Source organism: Geotrypetes seraphini, chromosome 11 (assembly GCF_902459505.1).
Source record: "Geotrypetes seraphini chromosome 11, aGeoSer1.1, whole genome shotgun sequence".
NCBI classification, from domain to species: Eukaryota; Metazoa; Chordata; class Amphibia; order Gymnophiona; family Dermophiidae; genus Geotrypetes; species Geotrypetes seraphini.
In genome coordinates, this window is record NC_047094.1 from 86,237,182 (window position 1) to 86,257,671 (window position 20,490).

The 20,490-nt window shown below is 42.7% G+C and overlaps 1 protein-coding gene across 4 annotated transcripts in view; it reads left to right on the plus strand.

Annotated features, from left to right (window-relative positions):
- Nucleotides 1–20,490, plus strand: part of KCNQ2 (potassium voltage-gated channel subfamily Q member 2) — a 233,310-nt gene that overhangs the window by 192,650 nt on the left and 20,170 nt on the right. For 3 of the 4 annotated variants that reach the window (XM_033914169.1, XM_033914171.1, XM_033914170.1), the window contains one exon: nt 3,716–3,847. In XM_033914169.1, coding sequence (XP_033770060.1) covers nt 3,716–3,847 — 132 coding nt within the window. Of the gene's footprint in view, nt 1–3,715; nt 3,848–16,304; nt 16,407–20,490 lie in introns of all 4 variants that reach the window. The other variant, XM_033914168.1, reaches the window with a different exon arrangement.

Genomic DNA, 20,490 nt, shown 5'->3' on the forward strand with positions numbered 1-20,490 from the left:
AAGGGTCTAATACTAATATATATAATATACAGCTTACCAGTTACAGTTTACCCTGGTTATTCTTACAGTACTAGTTTTATCCTAATTGATACATAGACAGTTTACAGGTTGGATTTGCCATAGTTATAATACAAGATTTTACCTTATAAGCTTTCCTTACGTGACACATACCGGGTTCTGGTACCAATGTACATTTCTATGTAGCCCATCAGTCAAGGGCAGGGTGCTAGGTGAAGAGGTATGTGTTTATTGCTTTCATAAAGTTGAGGAGTCCTTCAAGGGATCTGATATGCGGGGGCAGTCAATTCCAGTGGCTCAGTATGTAGTGGGAGTAGGAACGTCAGTTGGCAGTTTACAGTTGCAGGGCACAACTAGGGGGCGTTTTGAGGCGTATTTCAGCCTGGGAGCGGAGAGATTGGTTCGGTACATATGGAGGAAGCTTAGCCATCACATAGCCCAGGCCATGTCATGCAAGGATTTGAATGCTAGAATCAGGCCCTTGAAGACATAACGTTTAGCTACAGGCAGCCAGTGAGACGACGCTAGAGTCTGGGAGACAGGGTCTTGGGCACAGAGGTTTTTTAGAAGCCTGATTGCTGTATTTTTAACACACTGAAGACGATGTATGTTAGTTAGGCACCATTTATAGAATTGCACCTAGTGGCACCTAAATTTGATTTAGGTGCCAGTAGGCATCAAAATTTTAGGCGCCCCTTACTTATGCCAGGCTTTTCATAGCCTAAATACTTACGCCTAAGTTCAATTTGGGCACCTAGATGCAAAACATTCCCAAGATCTGTCCATGATCTGCCCTAACCATACCCACTTTCTGGTAGGTGCCTTGGGCTAAGCGCCTACTCAAAAGCTTACCCAATTAGGCGCCTACCACCCAATTAATTTTAATTTTTACCAATTATGAGCTCATTATAGCTCATTAATGATGCCAATTAAGCTATATAAAACATTAAGGGCTCCTTTTACGAAGCCATGTTAACGGTTTAACGCAGGTAATAGCACACGCTAATTTGCCTGCCGCGCTAGCTTCTACTGCCTCCTCTTAAGCAGGTGGCAGTTTTTCGGCTAATGCAGAGGTTAGTGCACGCTAAAAAGGTGCGTACGATAAAGCTACTAATGTGGCTTCGTAAAAGTAGCCCTAAATTAAGCTCCTAGGTCGGCTAGGCGCCAAACTGGGCACCTAATCCAGACTCTCTGGATTGTGAGAAATTGCCACAATTGATCTACACTGTAAATAATCCTAATACCTATGCTTAGTTTTGTGAGTAATTGTTAAAAATGTCAAACTACTGTAAATATCTCAAACACCTATATCAGATTTATCCTTCTGTGTATGAAACTGTCCTACTACTTCAAGAATTCTGTACTCAGTCTGTTGTCATTGATAGATGTTTCTACACTATCTTTCTTTCATTGCATACTTCTAGAATTCACTCTCTGCACTGTTATTATGTATGTAAACTTGTAACCTGTTCTGGACTCTTCTGGGAGGATAGATTAGAAAATCGAATCAATCAATCAATCAATCAATAACTTCAGGCACTGTTTATAGAATCTGAGCCTTAGGCCTAGATTTACTAAGGGCATGGATCGGATCTGATCCGTGAGAGATCTGATCCATGTCCGGGGGGCTGATTCATGAATCGCCCTCTTGCAAATAAGGGTGATCAGAATCACGCCACCAACCACCTGCCCAGATCACTCTGTAGCAATCCCAATGCATGCACAGATCTGCGCAATCTCTGGCCCTCTGTGCCTGGCAGAGCTAAATTTTACAATTTTTTACTGTTTTTTACTTTTTTGCGAGCCCATGGTTTTAACCAAAGCGGGGAAGGACAAGAGAGTAGGGGAAAATTGGGCAGGAGATTTGGGGCAGAGCAGGGCAGCAGGAGAATCAGGGCTTGAGTTGAGGCAGAGAACAGAAGATTCGGGGCAGAGCAGTCGGAAATGACATGAACGACTGGTCCCCAGCAGTCGCTTGTTTGCTGATCGGCCAGTCCAGTCGGTGTTGCTTTTTTTTTTTTTTTAGTGAATCGTTGCCTGCCTACATTTGAATGCCGTTCCCCCTCATTTGCATGCGCAGATCAGAGGATGATCGGGACAGAGGTTAGTGAATCGGGTCGGAGAGAAGTCAGGTCGCAAAGGGGTCGCTAAGCGGTAAGAACTTGATCAGTGGGCTTAGTGAATCTAGCCCTTAGTGAACAAAATTGCACCCAAAAGTTATGGAACAGGGTCAGTTATGCACATAACTTAACAATTAGCTGCTAATTGGATTTAACAACCAATTATTAACTATAATTGGTGTCAGTTGACACTAATTGATACTACTTAGGGCATGCAACTGCCCTTAGTCAAGATTTTGCAAAGTATATGCGCAAAATCAGTAGTGGCCAGCTGAAAGTTCTCATGGACCTGGGCGGGTCATGGGCAGGTTAAGGACATGCCTAATACAGATAGAGATTATGGAATACTGTTAGTTACCTGCTTGGCAGCAGTTAGGTACAAGTATTTACACAGCTTTTGAGCTATCATATGTCCTTGCGCCTAAAGTTAGGTGCATAACTTAAGACTTAAGTTAGTATTGTATCGTACCATCACATGAGGAATTTCCAATATAGAATTTGCACTTAGGCCTTGATTCTATAAAAGGTGCCTACAGTTAGGCAACTAGATTGGGGTGCCTGATGATCTAGGCACCTAATTTAATTTTTTAAAAATTGGCCCTGATAATTGAAAGTGTCATTAAAAAACAATTTTAAAAAATTATTAGCCGGTAAGCACCTAACTCGGTAGGCACCTATCACCATGACGCCTACCGGCAAGTGGGCATACTTAGGCAGGGTCTCTGCATGTGCGGATCGCTGGACTTGATGGACCGAAGGTCTGATCCGGAGATGGCACTTCTTATGTTCTTAGGGGAGGATTTGGGCAGAGTATGGACATGGATTCAGTTAGGTGCTGGTTATTTAGGCCAAGAAACCCCTGGCTTAATATACTGGCACCTAAGTTGATTTAGGTGCCATTAGATGCAATTCTACGAATGGTGCCTAACTTTGATTGGCATGCGGTAGGTGCTGTTTTCCTAGGCGCCTACTGAGTTAGGCACCTTTTATAGAATCTGGCCCTTAGTGCTCATCACCCTGGCCCTTAGTGCTCATCCCACCGTTTATTTGTTGATGACGGTTTCAAACTTACCCTTTTTCTGAAGTCCCATATAATAGATCTTCAGATAAAAGGTGCTGAACTGTGATGCTTTTTCTCAGCCACGGACAAAAACTATCCAGAAGCTTGGCTGAAAATTTTTTTCTAAGGGGCAGGATGTTGCTCTGTGTGTTTTTCTAGGTGTTCTCCACAAGTATTATTAACTTAGGACAAATCTTCAGAGGTGGCCATATTTATGAATGATACCCATTTCTTTTCCACAAGTCCAAAGCACCCCCTCCCCATACCCCTGCCTTGCTGGTGATAGCTCATAAAAACATGGAAATGCAAATAATCTGCAAAGTTAGAAGCATTTGCTGCTAAACATGTATGATTATCTATGGCAGATATCTTCACCCATGGTTGGCATGGATGCTGGGTTCAAATATTTTCACATTTATTAATCACATCTGGACATGAGTTCTGATATGTTTCTGTAGGCAGTAGTGAAGGATTTTCACAGAATGTGATCCCAACATTTCCCTCTTCTCCCTTGCAGTATAATGCGATTTTTGGTCTCCAAAAGAAAGTTCAAGGAGAGCCTGCGGCCCTATGATGTCATGGATGTGATTGAGCAATACTCAGCTGGACATTTAGATATGCTCTCACGCATCAAGAATCTGCAGTCCAGGCAAGTCATCCCCCCTACACACCTCCTGCCTTTCTCTTTAATAGTAGCTCCAGACTTTAACACATTAGGAAAAGGAGGAAGCATTGAGCAGTTGAAGGTAGATTGAAACTAGTTCCCAATAGCTGATTTTCACTTTAGCACATGGTATCTATGTCAACAATTAGACTGCTACAGATTCATAATCCCACAGTAGATATGAGTGGCTCATGATTTTTCAAAGTCTCCTTTACTACTATATTTTTTGATACCTGACCTTACAGATTAGGTCAAGGTAAGCTTCTTTATGGGCTGGTTGGACCTAGAAATGTTTCCCATAGTGAGCTGATATAATAAGTGACTGTGATGGGCTGTTGCTTTGACGGGACTTGGTGAGAAATCAGTAGGCAGCACCAGAAGACAGGATGGAATGGTAGTCTGAACCTCTTCAGGGTCTGTGGAGTGGGAGCTCAGATCATGCACTTCAGCTTCACGGTGATAGCCGAATGCTTGGTCTGTGACTTTATTCCATTCTACTCGCATACGTGTTGATGCTTAAACTGTTCCCATTGCAAATCTCATAGTGATTCCTCTAGAGCAGGGGTGCCCACACTTTTTGGGCTTGCGAGCTACTTTTAAAATGACCAAGTCAAAATGATCTACCAACAATAAAATTTTAAAAAAACACAACGCACACTGTACGCATAGAAAATGTTAATTATCATTCCTATTCCAGGGTTTTTCAAAGAGGTCAAAGCAGATGACTCTATGCACTATCACCTCAGTAACAACCATACAAAAATAGACAAATATACCCCCCTCCCTTTTTACTAAACCACGATAGCAGTTTTTAGAACGCAGGGAGCTGCGCTGAATGCCCAGCGCTGCTCTCGACGCTCATAGGCTCCCTGCGCTAAAAAACTCTATTGCGGTTTAGTAAAAGGGGACCTTAGTGTAAAATATAGACAGCAGATATAAATTCAGACACATTTTGATCACTAAATTTAAAATAAAATCATTTTTCCTACCTTGTCTGGTGATTTCATGAGTCTCTGGTTGCATCCAATCTTTCTTCCCTTCTTTTAGCCTGTATGCTTCCTCTCCTCCAGACCTCGTTTCCTCCCCCAACTTTTCCTTCCTCTCTCCCTGCCCTTTCTTTTTCTCTGCCTCCCTTTCTTTTTTTTCTGTTTCTCTTCTTTCCTTCTGTCTCCTTGCCTGCCCTTTTTCTTTCTTTCTCCCTGCCCTCCCCCAAGCCACTGCCATCGGGGACCAGGACCCAAACCGCCACCAATAATGGGCCCGAAAGCCGCCGCCGCCCCAAGCTCTCCCTGCTTCGGCCGACCAGCATTCCTCTCCCCGACGTCAATTCTGCCGTCGGGAAGAGGAAGGCTGATCAGCTCAAGATCGTGATCAACCTATTGGGGGAAATGCTGCCGGGTCCTGCCTTCGCGGAAACAGAAAGTAGGCAGGACCCGGCAGCAAGAAGAGCAAATGCTTCACTAACCTGTCTCCCGCCTTAGCCCATAGCGAACGCTTGCTTCAGGGCTCTCAACATGTGCGTGCCGGCTTCCCTTCTCCCCCCCCCCCCCCGGACATAACTTCCGGTTTCGGAGGGAAGAGAAGGGAAGCCGGCACGCACATGTTAGAGCCACGGAGCATAAGTTCGCTACGGGCTGAAATCTCCAAGCCGGTTTTTTTTGTTTTTTTTTAATGTTCAGCAGCGGTGGCAGCAGCAGATGACAGCTGGGCGGACCGTCCAGCTAAAAGGCCCTAGAGAAAACACTGGAGAGGAAGGCTGATCGGCCCGGTAGATCAGGACGGCAACACGAGTCTATCACGGAGCCCGGGATGGGCTCCGCGATCGACTCGTGTTGCCTTCCTGAGCTACTGGTCGATCGCAATCGACGTGTTGGGCACCCCTGCTCTAGAGAGATGAGATAATTACAGCTCAGGTACTGCAGAATCATCTTGGGGCTGATTCCGCGGTACAGTCTGTGTAATCCACTTGATGAATAGTTCTGAATGTTTAGGGTTTGTGAAATATCAACTGTCATGGAATGGTTTGTTCAGGGGATTTTTCAGGATAGACAAATAGTTCAGCAATTTGGAAAATAGAACTTAGGAGATGCAGGAGCTAGCACCGTAAAGCAAGACTGGTGGGTAAAGGCGTTGTTCCTGCCTTGTAACATGGAGAATTGAGGGGACCTCCCACAGAGACTAGATGGAATTTGGGTGTTGGGCCAGAGAGGAATGGTGATATCTCTTTTTGAAGTAGCACAGATGAATAGCCTTAATGTAAGTAATGTTGCCTAGAGCTTGTATAGGTATGTGCAACACACAAATGAAAGAAATAAAAAATAAATACATGGCACTTTCAACATTTGGCAACCTAAGTCGGTGATCTTCGCTATTTTTGTGTTGACACAAAGACCTAAATGTGAGATCCAGGAGCAGTGCTGGATAAAGTGGGTGGTGCCCTAGCGGATAAGGGGGAGATTCCCTTTCCAGTGATGCAGTAAGACCAGTTGCCCAAGCGCACTCAGAAAAATAGGTCTAATTTAATGGAAGTTTCCTACTCCGGACTCTTTCTCTCTCTCCCTTAGATCATCTTGTCTCCCAACCAAACAAATCCTCACTCAGCAGGAAAAAGTATAAAATGGAGAGACAGACCAACTTGTATCTTTCTTCTCATTTCTTTATTGAAAATTCTTCATTAAACCAGTGGCGTACCTAGGGTATGTGGCACCCGGGGCCCATCATTTTTTGACACCCCCCCCCCCCCCATGTAAAAATTTTTTTTTTTTTTTTTTTTTTGCAATAACCATGAAATGGAATAAATGGTCAGAATAGAAACAGGCAGTGAAAATTTTCTTTTATTGAACCTCATATATGTAACCATTATTCCAAACATAACAAAACATAAATTATGTCTAAATTGTCATGACATTAGAAGTACATATGGAGTAGTTGCAGGCAGTGGCGTACTTAGGGTATGTGGCACCCAGGGCCCATCATTTTTTGACACCCCCCCCATCTATATGAAAAATATGATTTTTAGTACCAATCTACATATCGCACCACAAGAGTGTACCTAGGAAAAGGCTGCATCTTAAACACTGCAGTGAGCACTAGAACACCAACACATACATTGTAAAACTAAACAAGCCAGATCCCGCACAGTCAATTGGTCCTGTAGTCAATGCCAACTGAAAACTATGTCTTTTTCATACACACAGAACAGAGATACACCCTCGCCCAAAATGGAATAATCACAAACTAAAAATAGAAATATGTAGACAAAAGTTAAACTGATCCGCCAAGAAACCAGACCCTGGATACAATGCAACACCACAAAAAACAGTAACACATGTCCTCTAAAACAGTGCAAAATATAAAGACAGTAGATGTAAATTTGAAAAAACTGATACATAACAATCACCACTTTATAAATTAACAAATAAAAATAAAACAAATAATGAGATATAAAAAAATACAATTTTATTGGACTAATCCCCGTAAGCTCGGTCCCCATCCCCGCAAACCACCTGATTCCATCCACACAAGCCTTGAATTGTTTATATTAAAGTATAAAAAGAAACAATATTCTGTACAATTGTCAATTTATAAATCAGCGTCTTCTCCCCACTCTCTTCCCCATTTCCCTTCAGCATCCTCAGCCCACTCTCTCTCCACTTTCCTTCAGCGCACGCACATAAAAACAAGCAAGTAATTTTATATCATTTTCATTCTATTCATTCATAGAAATTAAAGTCTAGATAATGCCAGTCACATAACAAAACATGATTTTACAAAAATAATTCCCTGCAGTCAAGCCTGCAAGGATTATTAGATGTCTTTCAGCAGTTCCCCTCCCTCCCTCCCCCTTACCTTTGTGGCCAAGTCAAAATGATCTACCAACAATAAAATTTTAAAAACACAAAGCACGCTGTACGCAGATAAAATGTTAATTATCATTTATATTCCGCGGGTTTTCAAAGAGGTCAAGGCAGATGACTTTATGCAATGTCACCTCAGTAACAACTATACAAAAATAGACAAATATTCCCCCTCCCTTTTTACTAAACTGCGATAGCGGTTTTTAGCGTAGGGAGCTGCGCTGAATGCCCCACGCTGCTCTCGACGCTCATAGGCTCCCTGCGCTAAAAAACTCTATTGCGGTTTAGTAAAAGGGGGCCATAGTGCAAAATATAGACAGCAGATATAAATTTTCAAAACGGACACATTTTGATCACTAAGTTGAAAATAAAATCATTTTTCCTACTTTTTTGTCTGGTGATTTCATGAGTCTCTGGTCCTTCTTCTGATCCTTCTTCTTTCTCTCTCCCCCTGGCTCCCCTCTTTATTTCTGCCTTTCTTTCTCTCTCCTCCTGGCCCCCCTCTTTCTTTCTGCCTTTCTTTCTCTCCCCCTTGACCCCCCTCTTTATTTCTGCCTTTCTTTCTCTCCCCTTGGTCCCCCTCTTTCTTTCTGCCTTTCTTTCTCTCTCCCCCTGGCCCTCCTCTTTCTTTCTGCCTTTCTTTCTCTCCCCCTTGACCCCCTCTTTATTTCTGCCTTTCTTTCTCTCCCCTTGGTCCCCCTCTTTATTTCTGCCTTTCTTTCTCTCCCCTTGGTCCCCCTCTTTCTTTCTGCCTTTCTTTCTCTCTCCCCCTGGCCCCCCCCTCTTTATTTTTTCCTTTCTTTCTCTCTCCCCCTAGCCTGCACAAAGCCATCGTGCCGATTTCTCCACTTCCACGATTCTTTCCCTACCCTCACCCCCAAGCAAGCAGCCGATTTCTCCCTGCTCCTTCCCCGATGTCCTGATGTCCTGAACTTCATCGGGCAGCAGCAGCATTCACAATTCACTGATGTTGCCCGCTTCAGGCCTTCCTCTCTGTCGGGTCCTGTCTTCATGAAAACTGGAAGTAGGCAGGACCCGGCAGAGAACAAGGCCTGAAGCCGGCAACAGCAGCGAATTGTAAACGCTGCTGCTGCCCGAAGAAGGTAATGGAGCACCGAGGCAGTCCGCTTCTCCCCCCTCCCAGCCGAACCCCCGCTGACCCTCCTATCTCCCCCCCCCCCCCGTGAACCTTTCCGACCTTCCCAGCGAGAGCAGCAAACCTCCTTCGCGGCTTTCTCCTCCCTCTGCCGCGTTACTGATGACGTCATCAGTGATGCGGCAGAGGGAGGATAAAGCCGACGCTACTGGAGGGAGGTTTGCTGCTTTCGCTGGGAGGGTCAGAAAGGTTCACTTGGGGGGGGGGGGAGAGAGATAGGATGGTCAGCGGGGTTTCGGCTGGGAGGGGGGAGAAGCGGTCTGCCTTGGTGCTCCAAGGCCTGGCGCCATTACCTTTTTCGATAATGGCGCCGATGCTGCTTTCGCTGGGAGGGTAGGAGCGCGATAGGGACCGGGCCAGCTGTGCACCCCCCCTAAGGCGGCACCCGGGATGGACCTCCCCCTCGCCCCCCTTGGTACGCTACTGCCCTGGGGAAACAGCCTGCAACAAGATCGCGCGATGCCAGAGATTTTTGCCTGCTTCGGCTGTTTCCTCCGCCGCGGTCCCGCCCCTCCTCTGACATCAGAGGAGGGGCAGGACCATGGCGGAGGAAACAGTCGAAGCAGGCAAAGATCTCTGGCATCGCGATCTTGCTGCAGGCTGTTTCCAGACGCGACACCCGGCGCAGGGGGGGGTAACTGGACCGGACCGGGAGCACCCCCTCAGGGCTTGGTACCCGGGGCGGACCGCCCCCCCGCCCCCCCCCCCTTGGTACGCCACTGCATTAAACATTCTTGCTCCAATGTTTAATGAAGAATTTTCAATAAAGAAATGAGAAGAAAGATACAAGTTGGTCTGTCTCTCCATTTTATACTTTTTCCTGCTGAGTGAGGATTTGTTTGGTTGGAAGTTATTCTATTTACCTCACCTTTCTATCTTCAAGTTTTTGCATTACAGTGCTACTAACCATCTTGTCTCCCCCAACCCAGATTTCCCCCACCACTCTCTTCTCTCAATATATACCTATCTCTCAACCCTATCTCAATCAGTCTCAACTCCCACCAGCCTCACCTTCCAGTCAGTTATCATCATCCTGTCTCTGTCCCTCCAAACTGGGTATTCTCTTTAATTCATAAAACATGAAGGAAACCAACCAATAGATATAATAACCAACCAGTAGATACCTCTATAGGGGAAAGGACTTCAGAAAACCAAACCATAGACACAGATATAAGTCTGATGGTTACACTGGCTTAGTTTGCATTCATTAGTCCTGAAACCCCCTTGTATTTTTAACCCGCTAAAGGTGCCCACCTTTTCATAAATTCCCCCTTAGCTTCACGCTCCCTCATTCTGTAATAGGTTGCCAAACTTGTTGCACACTCAAAATTTATAGAATACTAGCATTTATGCACAGAAGTGTACAGTTATGCACATAAATTGCAATAGTGGGACCAACTACCATTCTATAATTATACTCTAAAATGGTTTAGCATGTAATTCTAAGGGAGGAGTCAGTCACAGGGGAGGGTCATGAAAGGGGCTGACATTTCTGTGCTCAACTTAACTTTGAAATACATGCATAAATATTACATTCAGGTGCTAACATTTATGCCAGTCATAGAACTGATATATTTATTTATTCATTCATTCAAACATTTGGTATACCATCAAATGATCCTAGGACATCAAGGTAATCAGCTAAATATAAAAAAAACAATTAAACACACATTGACAATATACAATATGGAAAGGATATGCATAGCACAAAAATCAGGCCTATTTCATAATTGGTATAAAAGGTTAGTACCTATATGCTAGACTTCTGGAGAAATTCTGCGCAAACAAATTTGCAAATTCTGAAACACAAAATTTGCAAATTCTGCAAGTTTATTTGACAACATTTAAACAATATTTTTACTAATTATTATCCAGAATTTTAGTACAATTCAGTATTTTCATTAAATTATACTAGAGAAAACAAAGAGCCTTCAATTTTTTCTCTCCCCATTGTACCTCAGCAACGCCATTTCCAATTATTGACAACTTGCTGCCAGCACTGCAGGCTTCCCTCTACCGCGGTCCCTCCTATGAAGAAAGAGGATGTGACCAGGGCAGGATTAATTTGTCGAGGGCCCCTAGACACACAAGTACACTGGGCCCCCTGCCCCGCCCTGTCCCACCCTACCATGCGCCCAGGAGGAAACAGGAGGCTGCGTCAGAGGGAAGCTTTGGACAAGTAGCACTGCTTGCACAATTACAGTTCCCGTTGCCTTTCTTACCTGCGTTGCTTGCCTGTCTTATTTCATTCGATGGGGGGGGAGGATGCTGCATTGCCGATTGGGGTGGGGCCCGCATTGCCGATTGGGGAGCCCGCGTTGCTGGAGAGGCCCATTGCCGTTTGGAAAAAACAATGTTGATGCCCTCCTTCATCGGGCCCCCCTGACAACTACAGGCCCTAGGCACGTGCCTACTTGGCCTATTGGTTAATCCTGCCCTGGACGTGACTTCACTAAGGGCAGGGATGCAGTAGAGGGAAGCCTGCAGAGCCCGTGCAGGCTGCCTAAAGATATGCCGACAGCAATTCGGGCCACACAGAAGGGAATATTAAATGCCTCAGGCTGCAGAGAGGGAGTGCGATGTCTCACGCTGCAGAGTGCCAATTATGCACAGATCACAGGGAACTCTGTATACCTGGGGGATTCTGCGTACATTCTGCATTGCACAGTTGCACAGAATTCCACCAGGAGTAATGCTAGTGTTCTATAACAGCAATTACATGTTATAGCATAGGCTCACAGTCCATTTAAAATGGGTGTCTAAATTGTGGTACCCAATTATAAAATAGCTCCTATGGTGATCCTGATTCTTATGAAGCACACTTACCTCTACCTATCACATTCTCTCGCACATACATTTATTACCTGTTTCCCCAAATATATACATGCATCCCTCCTGTATTTCCATTCACCATGGCCCCCTTTTTGGTTTCAGATTGGATAAATTGACCCCCTTGTGTAGCTAAGTTGCAGTAGAACTGCTCAGTGCACACGTCAGAGATCTGGTCATGCCATTGGTTTCCCTAGAGTGTTACAATGCGATTACAAATGTAATGGGATATTTTATCTTCAGAATAACTACTTAGGAATATGGCACTAGGCATGAAATAGTACAGAAGGGGACCAGAGCATTTAGGTTAATGAATGGAACCTGCTGACCTTGCTCGATGTCCTCTGTAGGCAGAAACTGAGCTACCAACTGCCAGGGCATCTCTTCACATCTCTGTTCATGGGTTTGGTTTTCAACCTTCTTTTCTTGATATGTCCAAATACTTTTGATTTATTGTTCCTTAGATCCATTGCTTTCAATAGATCAGTCAGAACTTGGTCTCACACGTGTTCAGATTAGATGCTAGCCGGATTCAATTGTATCATTAAGCAGCTGTTAAGTGCCATCGGGTAGCACATTTTTAGGGGCAGTAGCAAATGCCCACCAAATTCCACTGGGGTGGCTGCCTCAATTTCTTTCCACTGGTGGAAACAACTTTTCTTTTTCTCTTCCTCCACCCAGACCAATGAGATTATGCCATCATGGGTGGGGAAGGGGTGGGTGGGGCAGAAGTACCTCCAAATGCTAATGACAAGTGGCAGAAGCAAAAGAAAAGTATAGATGTTGACCATGTACACCGGCCCTAAGACTCCATACTGCCCTTTTATTTTGCTTCTGATGTGGACAAGTAGGCATCACAGTAAGAGAAATGGTGGCAGAAGTAAGGGAAAGGAAAGTGCTGGACAAAGGGGGAAGGGAACAGAAGGTTGAAGACAGATGAGTGTGGGAGTAAGAGAGAGATGCTCGACTGGGAAGATAAGAGTTGATATACAGAGGGGAAAAGAAGAGATATGGAGATTCTAGATACAAAATAGAAAAGAGAGGAAGAGATGTTGGAAATGGGAGTGTAAGAAAGATGGGGAGATGCTGGATATGGGGGAAGTGAGTAGAAGGGAAGAGATGCTAGATATGGAGAGGGAGGAAGAAAGGTAGAGATTCTGGACACGGAGAAGGGAAGAGAGAGGGGAGATACTGAACATACATAGATAGGGAGGGAAGAGATGAAAATCTATAGGTAGATGCAATAAAAAGAGGGATCTTGAAGACTGTATAATGAGAAGGAAAGGTAAAATCTCAGCAGACAGAGGTCGAAAAATGGAAGAAAGCTGAAGGTAAAAGATCAAAGATGTCAAAGATGGATGTAAGGCAGGAAGTGATGTCAATTGGAGAGAAAATAAATGGCAAATGGAGATTCAATGAATAGAGTTAAGAGAAGACAGAGGAAAGCAGAAATCAGAGTGTGGTACCAACATGATTAGAACAATAAAATCATCACACAACAAAGGTAGAAAAATAATTATGTTTTCAATTTAGTGAATGGAATGTTATTTTGGGGAATTTACATCTGTTATCTTTATAATTTGTGCAATACAAGAGGAAATGCATCTCTCTTTCTCTATTGTTATATTGTATCCTGAATCTGGCTTCTTGGGGGTTTCAGTTTAACTGTTGTCTACATATTTGCATTTTAGGGCTCCTTTTACAAAGATACGCTAGCGTTTTTAGCGCACGCACTGGATTACCCGAAAAACTACCACTTGCTCAAGAGGAGGCATTAGCGGCTAGCACACGTGGCATTTTAGCGTGAGCTATTTCGCGCGTTAAGGCCCTAACGCACCTTTGTAAAAGGAGCCCTTAGTATGTGGTCTATCTTGTACTTGAAGAGGGAATATATGTATGTGTTATTCATATGTGATTTGAGGCCAGGTGTTCTGTTCACTGAGTGTCTATTGAAATCTGTAATAAACTGACTTATTCAGTTCACAATAGGTGTATTAATGCTCTAGGGCCCACTGCAATATTTGCAATACTGCCTTTTCCTAGATAGGTCCTTGTGTGGTTTTTGGAAGTTGGTGCTATTATGGAATAGTAGATGTATTCTATAAGTTCTGAGTGAATTTATAGGATTTTGTATTACTTCACAAGATGCCTCGTACTAGAGAAGGTTTATTTTGCTGTTGCTGAGATGACACCATAGTCAGATATTTATCTTGTTTATGTTTATTAAAATTTGATATCCCGCAGAAGCTTACAACAGTTCTCTGCGGAGGGCTTGGAGGGTCAGTATTTTTTATGTTAGAGTTCCAGATAACATAACTTAACTGCAACACTTTGTGCTGCGTATAATCAGCATTTGTAATTTTTATAATATATAGCCTGGAAATATAAGTTGCATTCTTTTTTTCTTGGGGCAACTGCTTGACCAGTGTTGTGAGTGAGGGGACTTTCTCCCCCTGCTACCTGACCTGAGTGGACCTGCCCTTTTTGGTGGGAAAATGCTTCTCATCCCTTGCCTTTGGCAACAGAATGCCTTGAGCTGCTTCTTCTGCTAACACTACTAATGCTATTCAGAATGCAAACCTAAACTGAGAGAATATCACATTTTTGTAAACAGTATTACTGAAGGGCTATCTGGTAAGGTTTGTGGATAATACAAAAATCTGCAATAGGATAGACACTCCTGATGGTGATGGTAATATGTGGAAAGACCTAGCAAAGCTTGAAGAATGGTCTGGAATTTGGCAGCTAAGATTTAGTACTAAAAAAATGCTGGGTCATGCATTTGGGCTGGAAAAACCTGAGGGAATAGTTTAGGGATGAAAGAAGAGCAAACATGTGTACGATCATATATGATGATCTTAAGGTGGCTAAACAGGCAGAAAAAGGTGATGATGAAAGCTTCAAGGATGCATATGGAGAGAAATGGTCAGTAAGAAAAATCAGGTGATGATGCTCCTGTATAAAAATTTGATGAAACCTCATTTAGAAAATTGTGTACAATTCTGGAGACTTCACCTTCAAAAAGAAATACACGGAAAAGGCAGCTACTAAAATGGTCATGACTTAACCCCCCTCTTACCATCCCCTCCCTAACCCCAGATCCTACTTTTCCCTCTCTTGGAAACCTTCTCTGATCTAACGTTGTAACCCTTCTTCCATAACTCTTTTTGTAATCCGCTTTGAACCGAAAGGTAATGGCGGAATAGAAATCTGTAATGGTATGTAATGTAATGGGTCTTCATCATAAACCCTCCCCCTTTTTACAAAACCACAATAGTGGTTTTTAGCCCAGACCATTCATAGGAACTCTATGAGTGTTGGGAGCAGTACAGAACATTCAGTGTACTGGCCTGTGCTAAAAAAATCGCTTTTGCGGTTTTGTAAAAAAAAGGGGGGGAGGGTAAGTATATGGGGACAGACGTAAAGATCTCAATATGTAGATTTGGGAAGAAACAAAAAGACTGTGGAACCAATGTTCTGGATGACAAAATCTATTAAAAATTTATTAAAACAAATTAAAAACTGTCAATATAGCTAAATGCTGCTATATGTAAAAAAAATACACATGTGATACAAAATATACCCATATGTCGAGCAAATGTGTAATAATACAAAGCCCAAAGAACTGAATGTAGATGGTGCGGAACTGACACAGTCTTTGTTTCGGCTATAAATAGCCTTCCTTGGGGGTCCAAGATATGATGACACACATATTTTAGTATAAATTAAACCATTGAGTAAGTGAATCTAATATTGTAAAAAGCAGTTCTAAAACAAATTCACAAATAGTGCAATCATAAGGAGCAAGAGCAGTCTCACAAGCTAATAAATAATAGATATTGTCATCCGCAACTTCAGTTCCGTAGTCTTTTTGTTTGAGATTTTGCTTTTTCCTGTGGAATTTTTTGGTGCTGGTTTTTTTTGTTATTGTTGTGGTTGACGTTGGAAGAAAGGCAGAGGGAGGAAAGATCTGAAAGAGATGTTTAAATTCTTACATGGCATAAATGCCCAGGAGGCAAATTTCAGCTGAAAGGGGGTATAGGATGTAGATGAAAAAGAATAAACTTGGAAGCAACCTTAGGAAATGCTTCTTCATGGAAAATGTGGTGAATTCATGAAACGGCCTCCTAGTGGAGGTAGTGGAAATGAAAACTGTATCTGAATTCAAGAATACTTGGGCCAAATACACAGGATCTCTGAGGGAGTGAAATAGATGGCATGAATGAGCAGACTGGAGAGGTCATTTGGTTTTGATCTGCCTTCATTTTTCTATGTTTCTCTGTTCCCAATATTCCAATATATTCCAACATTGATGCAATATTTCAGATGGAAATCTTTGAAAGTGATGCACTTCATAAATTCATAGGTGAGAGAGCATACCGCTTCAGTGCTCTTACCTAGGATCTGGCAGGTGATCAGAAAAGATTAATGCTTCTCTGTAATCTGCTTTCATGTTTATCAAGAGAACTATATGTCAAATTTTTGTCAGTTTTCAGTTGTTCTCTGTGCTTCTGTGGCTCTCCTATGGACCTCTTTTGTCCTTTCCTGTTGCTTCATCTGCATTTTGCTAGTGTTTTTTTTTTTCTATTTATTTTGCCAGGATAGATATGATTGTGGGTTCCCCACCCCCTTCAACTCCCCGGCATAAGAAGTATCCATCCAAAGGAGCCATGTCTAAAGAGTCACCCCAATACTGTCCTAGGTTAGGATTGCCAAATCTGCAATTCTGTGTGCTTTATATTTTCCTTTATGGCAAACCCCCTTTCAAACCAGGCCACATAATGGCTTCTGTCTCTTCTTCACACTCCTTTAAGCTATGGTTGTGCGGAGCTACAGTGGTGCTTTGCTAGTCCTAATGAGTTTGAGGATATCTATTTCAATTAATCTAGGACCAAAATTGTTTTACCTGTCTTTAAATACTCATTATAAGATTAAGCCATTTGACCTCTATCCTTTAATTGCTCTGAATGGTCTTCCTGTGTATGATAGATCTTGGACTGTGTTATAGTGAGATCTAGAATATTCCAATTCAAAGTCACCAATCCTTAGATAGTATGCACAGAGTTAGAGATATAAGCAAATACTCATAGTTCTGGTTTATGGTTTATTTCATTTATAACTCAGTTTTTCCAAGAGGGAGTACAATATCAATATACAATCAGTATAAAACACACAATCAAAACTAGCTAAATCATTAAAATAACATCAAACATAACAAGACAACAACATATAAAATCACTAGCAAAGACAACATTAAAAAGAAATTACACCAAATCTGCATTATGTACAACATGCTAGATGCTTCTACTCCAAATACTTCTCTGATTGGAGTATGAGAGAAATGCCAGCAAGGAAAATTTTGGATGTCCTGGTCACCATCTTTTCTTATGCATTGGCACTTGACACTAGTGTTGCATGGGATGAGTAATTTAGTGGCACACCAGGGCAAAGTTTGAACAGCCCATATAATTTACAAAGACATCAGGCACTTTCTTTAAGGGAAACAATGTGTGTTGTTTTCCTGTAGAAATTGCCACCTGCTACCTATGTGCAGAAGGCGTGGTCAGGTACTTTGTACTTGTAATTGGAGTGCATAGCCGAGAAGATAAGGTAGCAGATGTGCTCTTGAAAGGTCTGGCCATGTTCACCAGAATATAAGGCAGGCCATACAGGGTCTGACCATAGGTTCCTTGTTCTCAGCAGCAGCCTGTCTCCACCAATGGCCAATCCAAGCTATGCTAACTGCCTTGACCACATTGTCAGGCAACAAATTTCATTTGAGTTATTTACTCCCCTGACATGAATGCACCTGTAGGAATATCTATTTTAGGAATGTGCTTTGTGAAAGCCAGGGTGTGCAGGTAAATGACAGTAAGAGGGCAATGTTCAGCCAAGCCTGGGTGATAGGCTCAGAAAGATTTCTCCACAGAGTTCTAAGAAAAATAAGAAACACAATAAAAATTTTTGTTTATTTTCTTAGAGGCCCTTTTACTAACCAACATTGGTGATGCTATGGGGGCTCATAATAAAATAAAATAAAGATATCCAGAAACCATCATAAGTCAACACTTGGACTTCCTAATCACCGGGACATCCAAGTGCCGATTTTGGAAGCTGACTTTCTGGACATCTAGCAAGATGGTTTTCCTACCGTGCGTCCATTTGGGCATTTTGGGAGGCATGATATGGGCAGGTTTTGGGTGGGTTAGACTTGGACGTCTTGCAGCGATAATCAAACCTTTTCCAGATGGAACTTAGACATTTTAGGCTAGACCTGTTTTAAAAGCATCTAAGTGCCACAAAGGTACCCAAACTTATTATATGACCACTGGAGGGATTAAGTAATGACTCCCCCCCTTCCACACACACTCCCCCAATGGTCACTATACCCTTCCCACCCCACAAAGATTTAAATGAAACACTACATATCTATCTTTAGAACAGCAACACTTGATATGGGAAAGCCTAGTAGAGCAGCACACAGGTATCATAAGTAGCCTGGTGGGTGGGCTAGTGAACCATAGAGAGGAGGACCCAGGCACATAAGCCACTCTAACCACTACATTTATGGCAGAAAATGTGAGCCAACATTTACTGCCATATAGGTACCACCTGTAGCCATAAGGACTATTGAGATGATAGGTGAGTATAGTAGGTTTTGGGGGAGTTTTAGGAGGATCTCCATAAATTATAAGAGGGTTATGGTGAGATGTATATCTGGCACCCTTTATGCGATGTTCACAGCAGTGCCCTCTAAAGTGTCCCACTGCTCTGTTGGGATGTCTTTGTAGCCAGTCCATTACAATGCTGGTCCCCTTCTATGTCCAAATGGTTTGGGAATGGACACAAATGGTTTGGGAATGGACATTTTGGACTTGGACATTTCTGTGGTCAAAAAAGGGCTCAGCATGCTGATCTGTTTCTACACTGTCCTAGTCAGTCCTAGCCATTAGTAAATCTTCCCTTAGTGGGGTGAGGTTTTCCATGAGAAGCAGCACTATGAGAGCAGCCCTGACCTCTCTAGAGTTTCTTACTCTCTCTGCTGTAGCATCAGTCTGGAAAAATATTGTCATAGTAACATACTTAAAAAATAACTGTACACCTTTCAAAAGCAGCCATTTTAGATATATGGTTGCTAATATCATAAGTGCATTTTTTTATGATCTGATAAGAAAAACAGTTGAACAGTGGCCAACTGTAATGAGTCTGTATAAGCAGTATCCAAAGTAGCATAAAATATAGGACAGTGGTGAGTATGTGTCATTATGCTGCCGGTAATGTCAGCATGGCATTTTTAGCAGATGAATACCATTAGGATTATCAAACCACCCACTGTACTTTGAATGGTATGACCCAGGGGTATTGGCTTATGAAAAAGAATCTTATCAGCTTCTGGTTTTTCACATGTTTCTAACCCATCCACACCACTTTAAAAAGCTGGTGTGAATGGAATGGAAGCATGCTTACATCATGTCCAGATGTAGCCAAAGCAGAAAAACCACCGCATCAGGAGTCATTACCAAAACAAATGGCTCCTAGAAGAAAACTTAGTAGCCTTAAGGGCTTGTACCTTTAAATATTCAAGAACCAAATTTTTTTAATTTAAATTTATAAGCTGCTTACTTCCAAGCTGAATCTCTACCCATCTGTTTTAATGAGCTTTCCAATTTACTCATATATGGAATCCCCTGTTAATGAGAAACACTACAGCTGGACTAGAATTAAAAATAAGCCAGACAATAAGAAGGCAGCCATGTGTCAGCTGAAGGGGTTTTGCTGATATGCCTGAGTTTTATTCAGAAAAATGGTACTAAAGTTTTCTTTTCTTTCAGCAGTTTGGCTGTTTATTTTTCCTCTATCTTCCTTTTTCTTTCCTTTGTTCTCTTGCTCTTGGGGCGGTGGGTTATAATAAATTCCCCTTATTCTGTTTTATGCATGCATGCATGAGGCCTAATTAAGCATGAGTGACTGTACAGTCTGGTGGGTGTTCTGTGCTGCAAAGAAACCAAAGAGAAAAAACCCCAAACTGAAAGTGTTCTGCACTGTGGCTAGGCACACAGAGCACCATCTGTCCATGGCTTGAGCATGGCCAGTTAGTGCTGTCTCAGTCATGCACAACCCACTTTGGGAATCTGTTTTACAGGGACAACAGGGCAGGTGTTGGAGTGGTTAACTAGCTCATATGTGCACTTTCCTACTTGGGGCATACAAATTGCTGACCCCTCCCCCCCCCCCAAATAAGCATGCACTTTGGCTTTCTGCTTCAGCACACTGGCTGCTTCCCCTTGAAAACAGATGCCTTAAGATTTTTAGCTATGCCATGTTTTGGAGTATGTGTTTAAAATGTGACAGTGTGAGAAATTAAATGTCCAATATACTTATTCAAATCAATATACAGGAGGAGGTTTATAATAAGAGAATAAATAAATAAAACATCCGAAACAACATCATCATCTGACAGTCTGCCAGGTCAGCAGCCCTAATGCACCCATCCCCTAGATCAAAAGTAACAGGTCTGAAGGCTTGTTTGAATTTCTTGAATGGCATTTCAAAGGAAGGGTATGCCAAAGTGAAGGAGTGCTCATTTTAATATTAAAGACCTCATTGTACTACATTTGCATGGCAGTATCGGAGACTGCTAGAAAACTCCACGGAAAGCCGTTTTAATAATCTGCCGTGAAAATACATGCATGCTAAACCATCTGGAACTGGTCTAGTGAGCACGTTAAAGGGTATATTTTAGTTTTGAGAATCTGCCCCTGAGTGTTGATGGTCTGGTGCCCTCT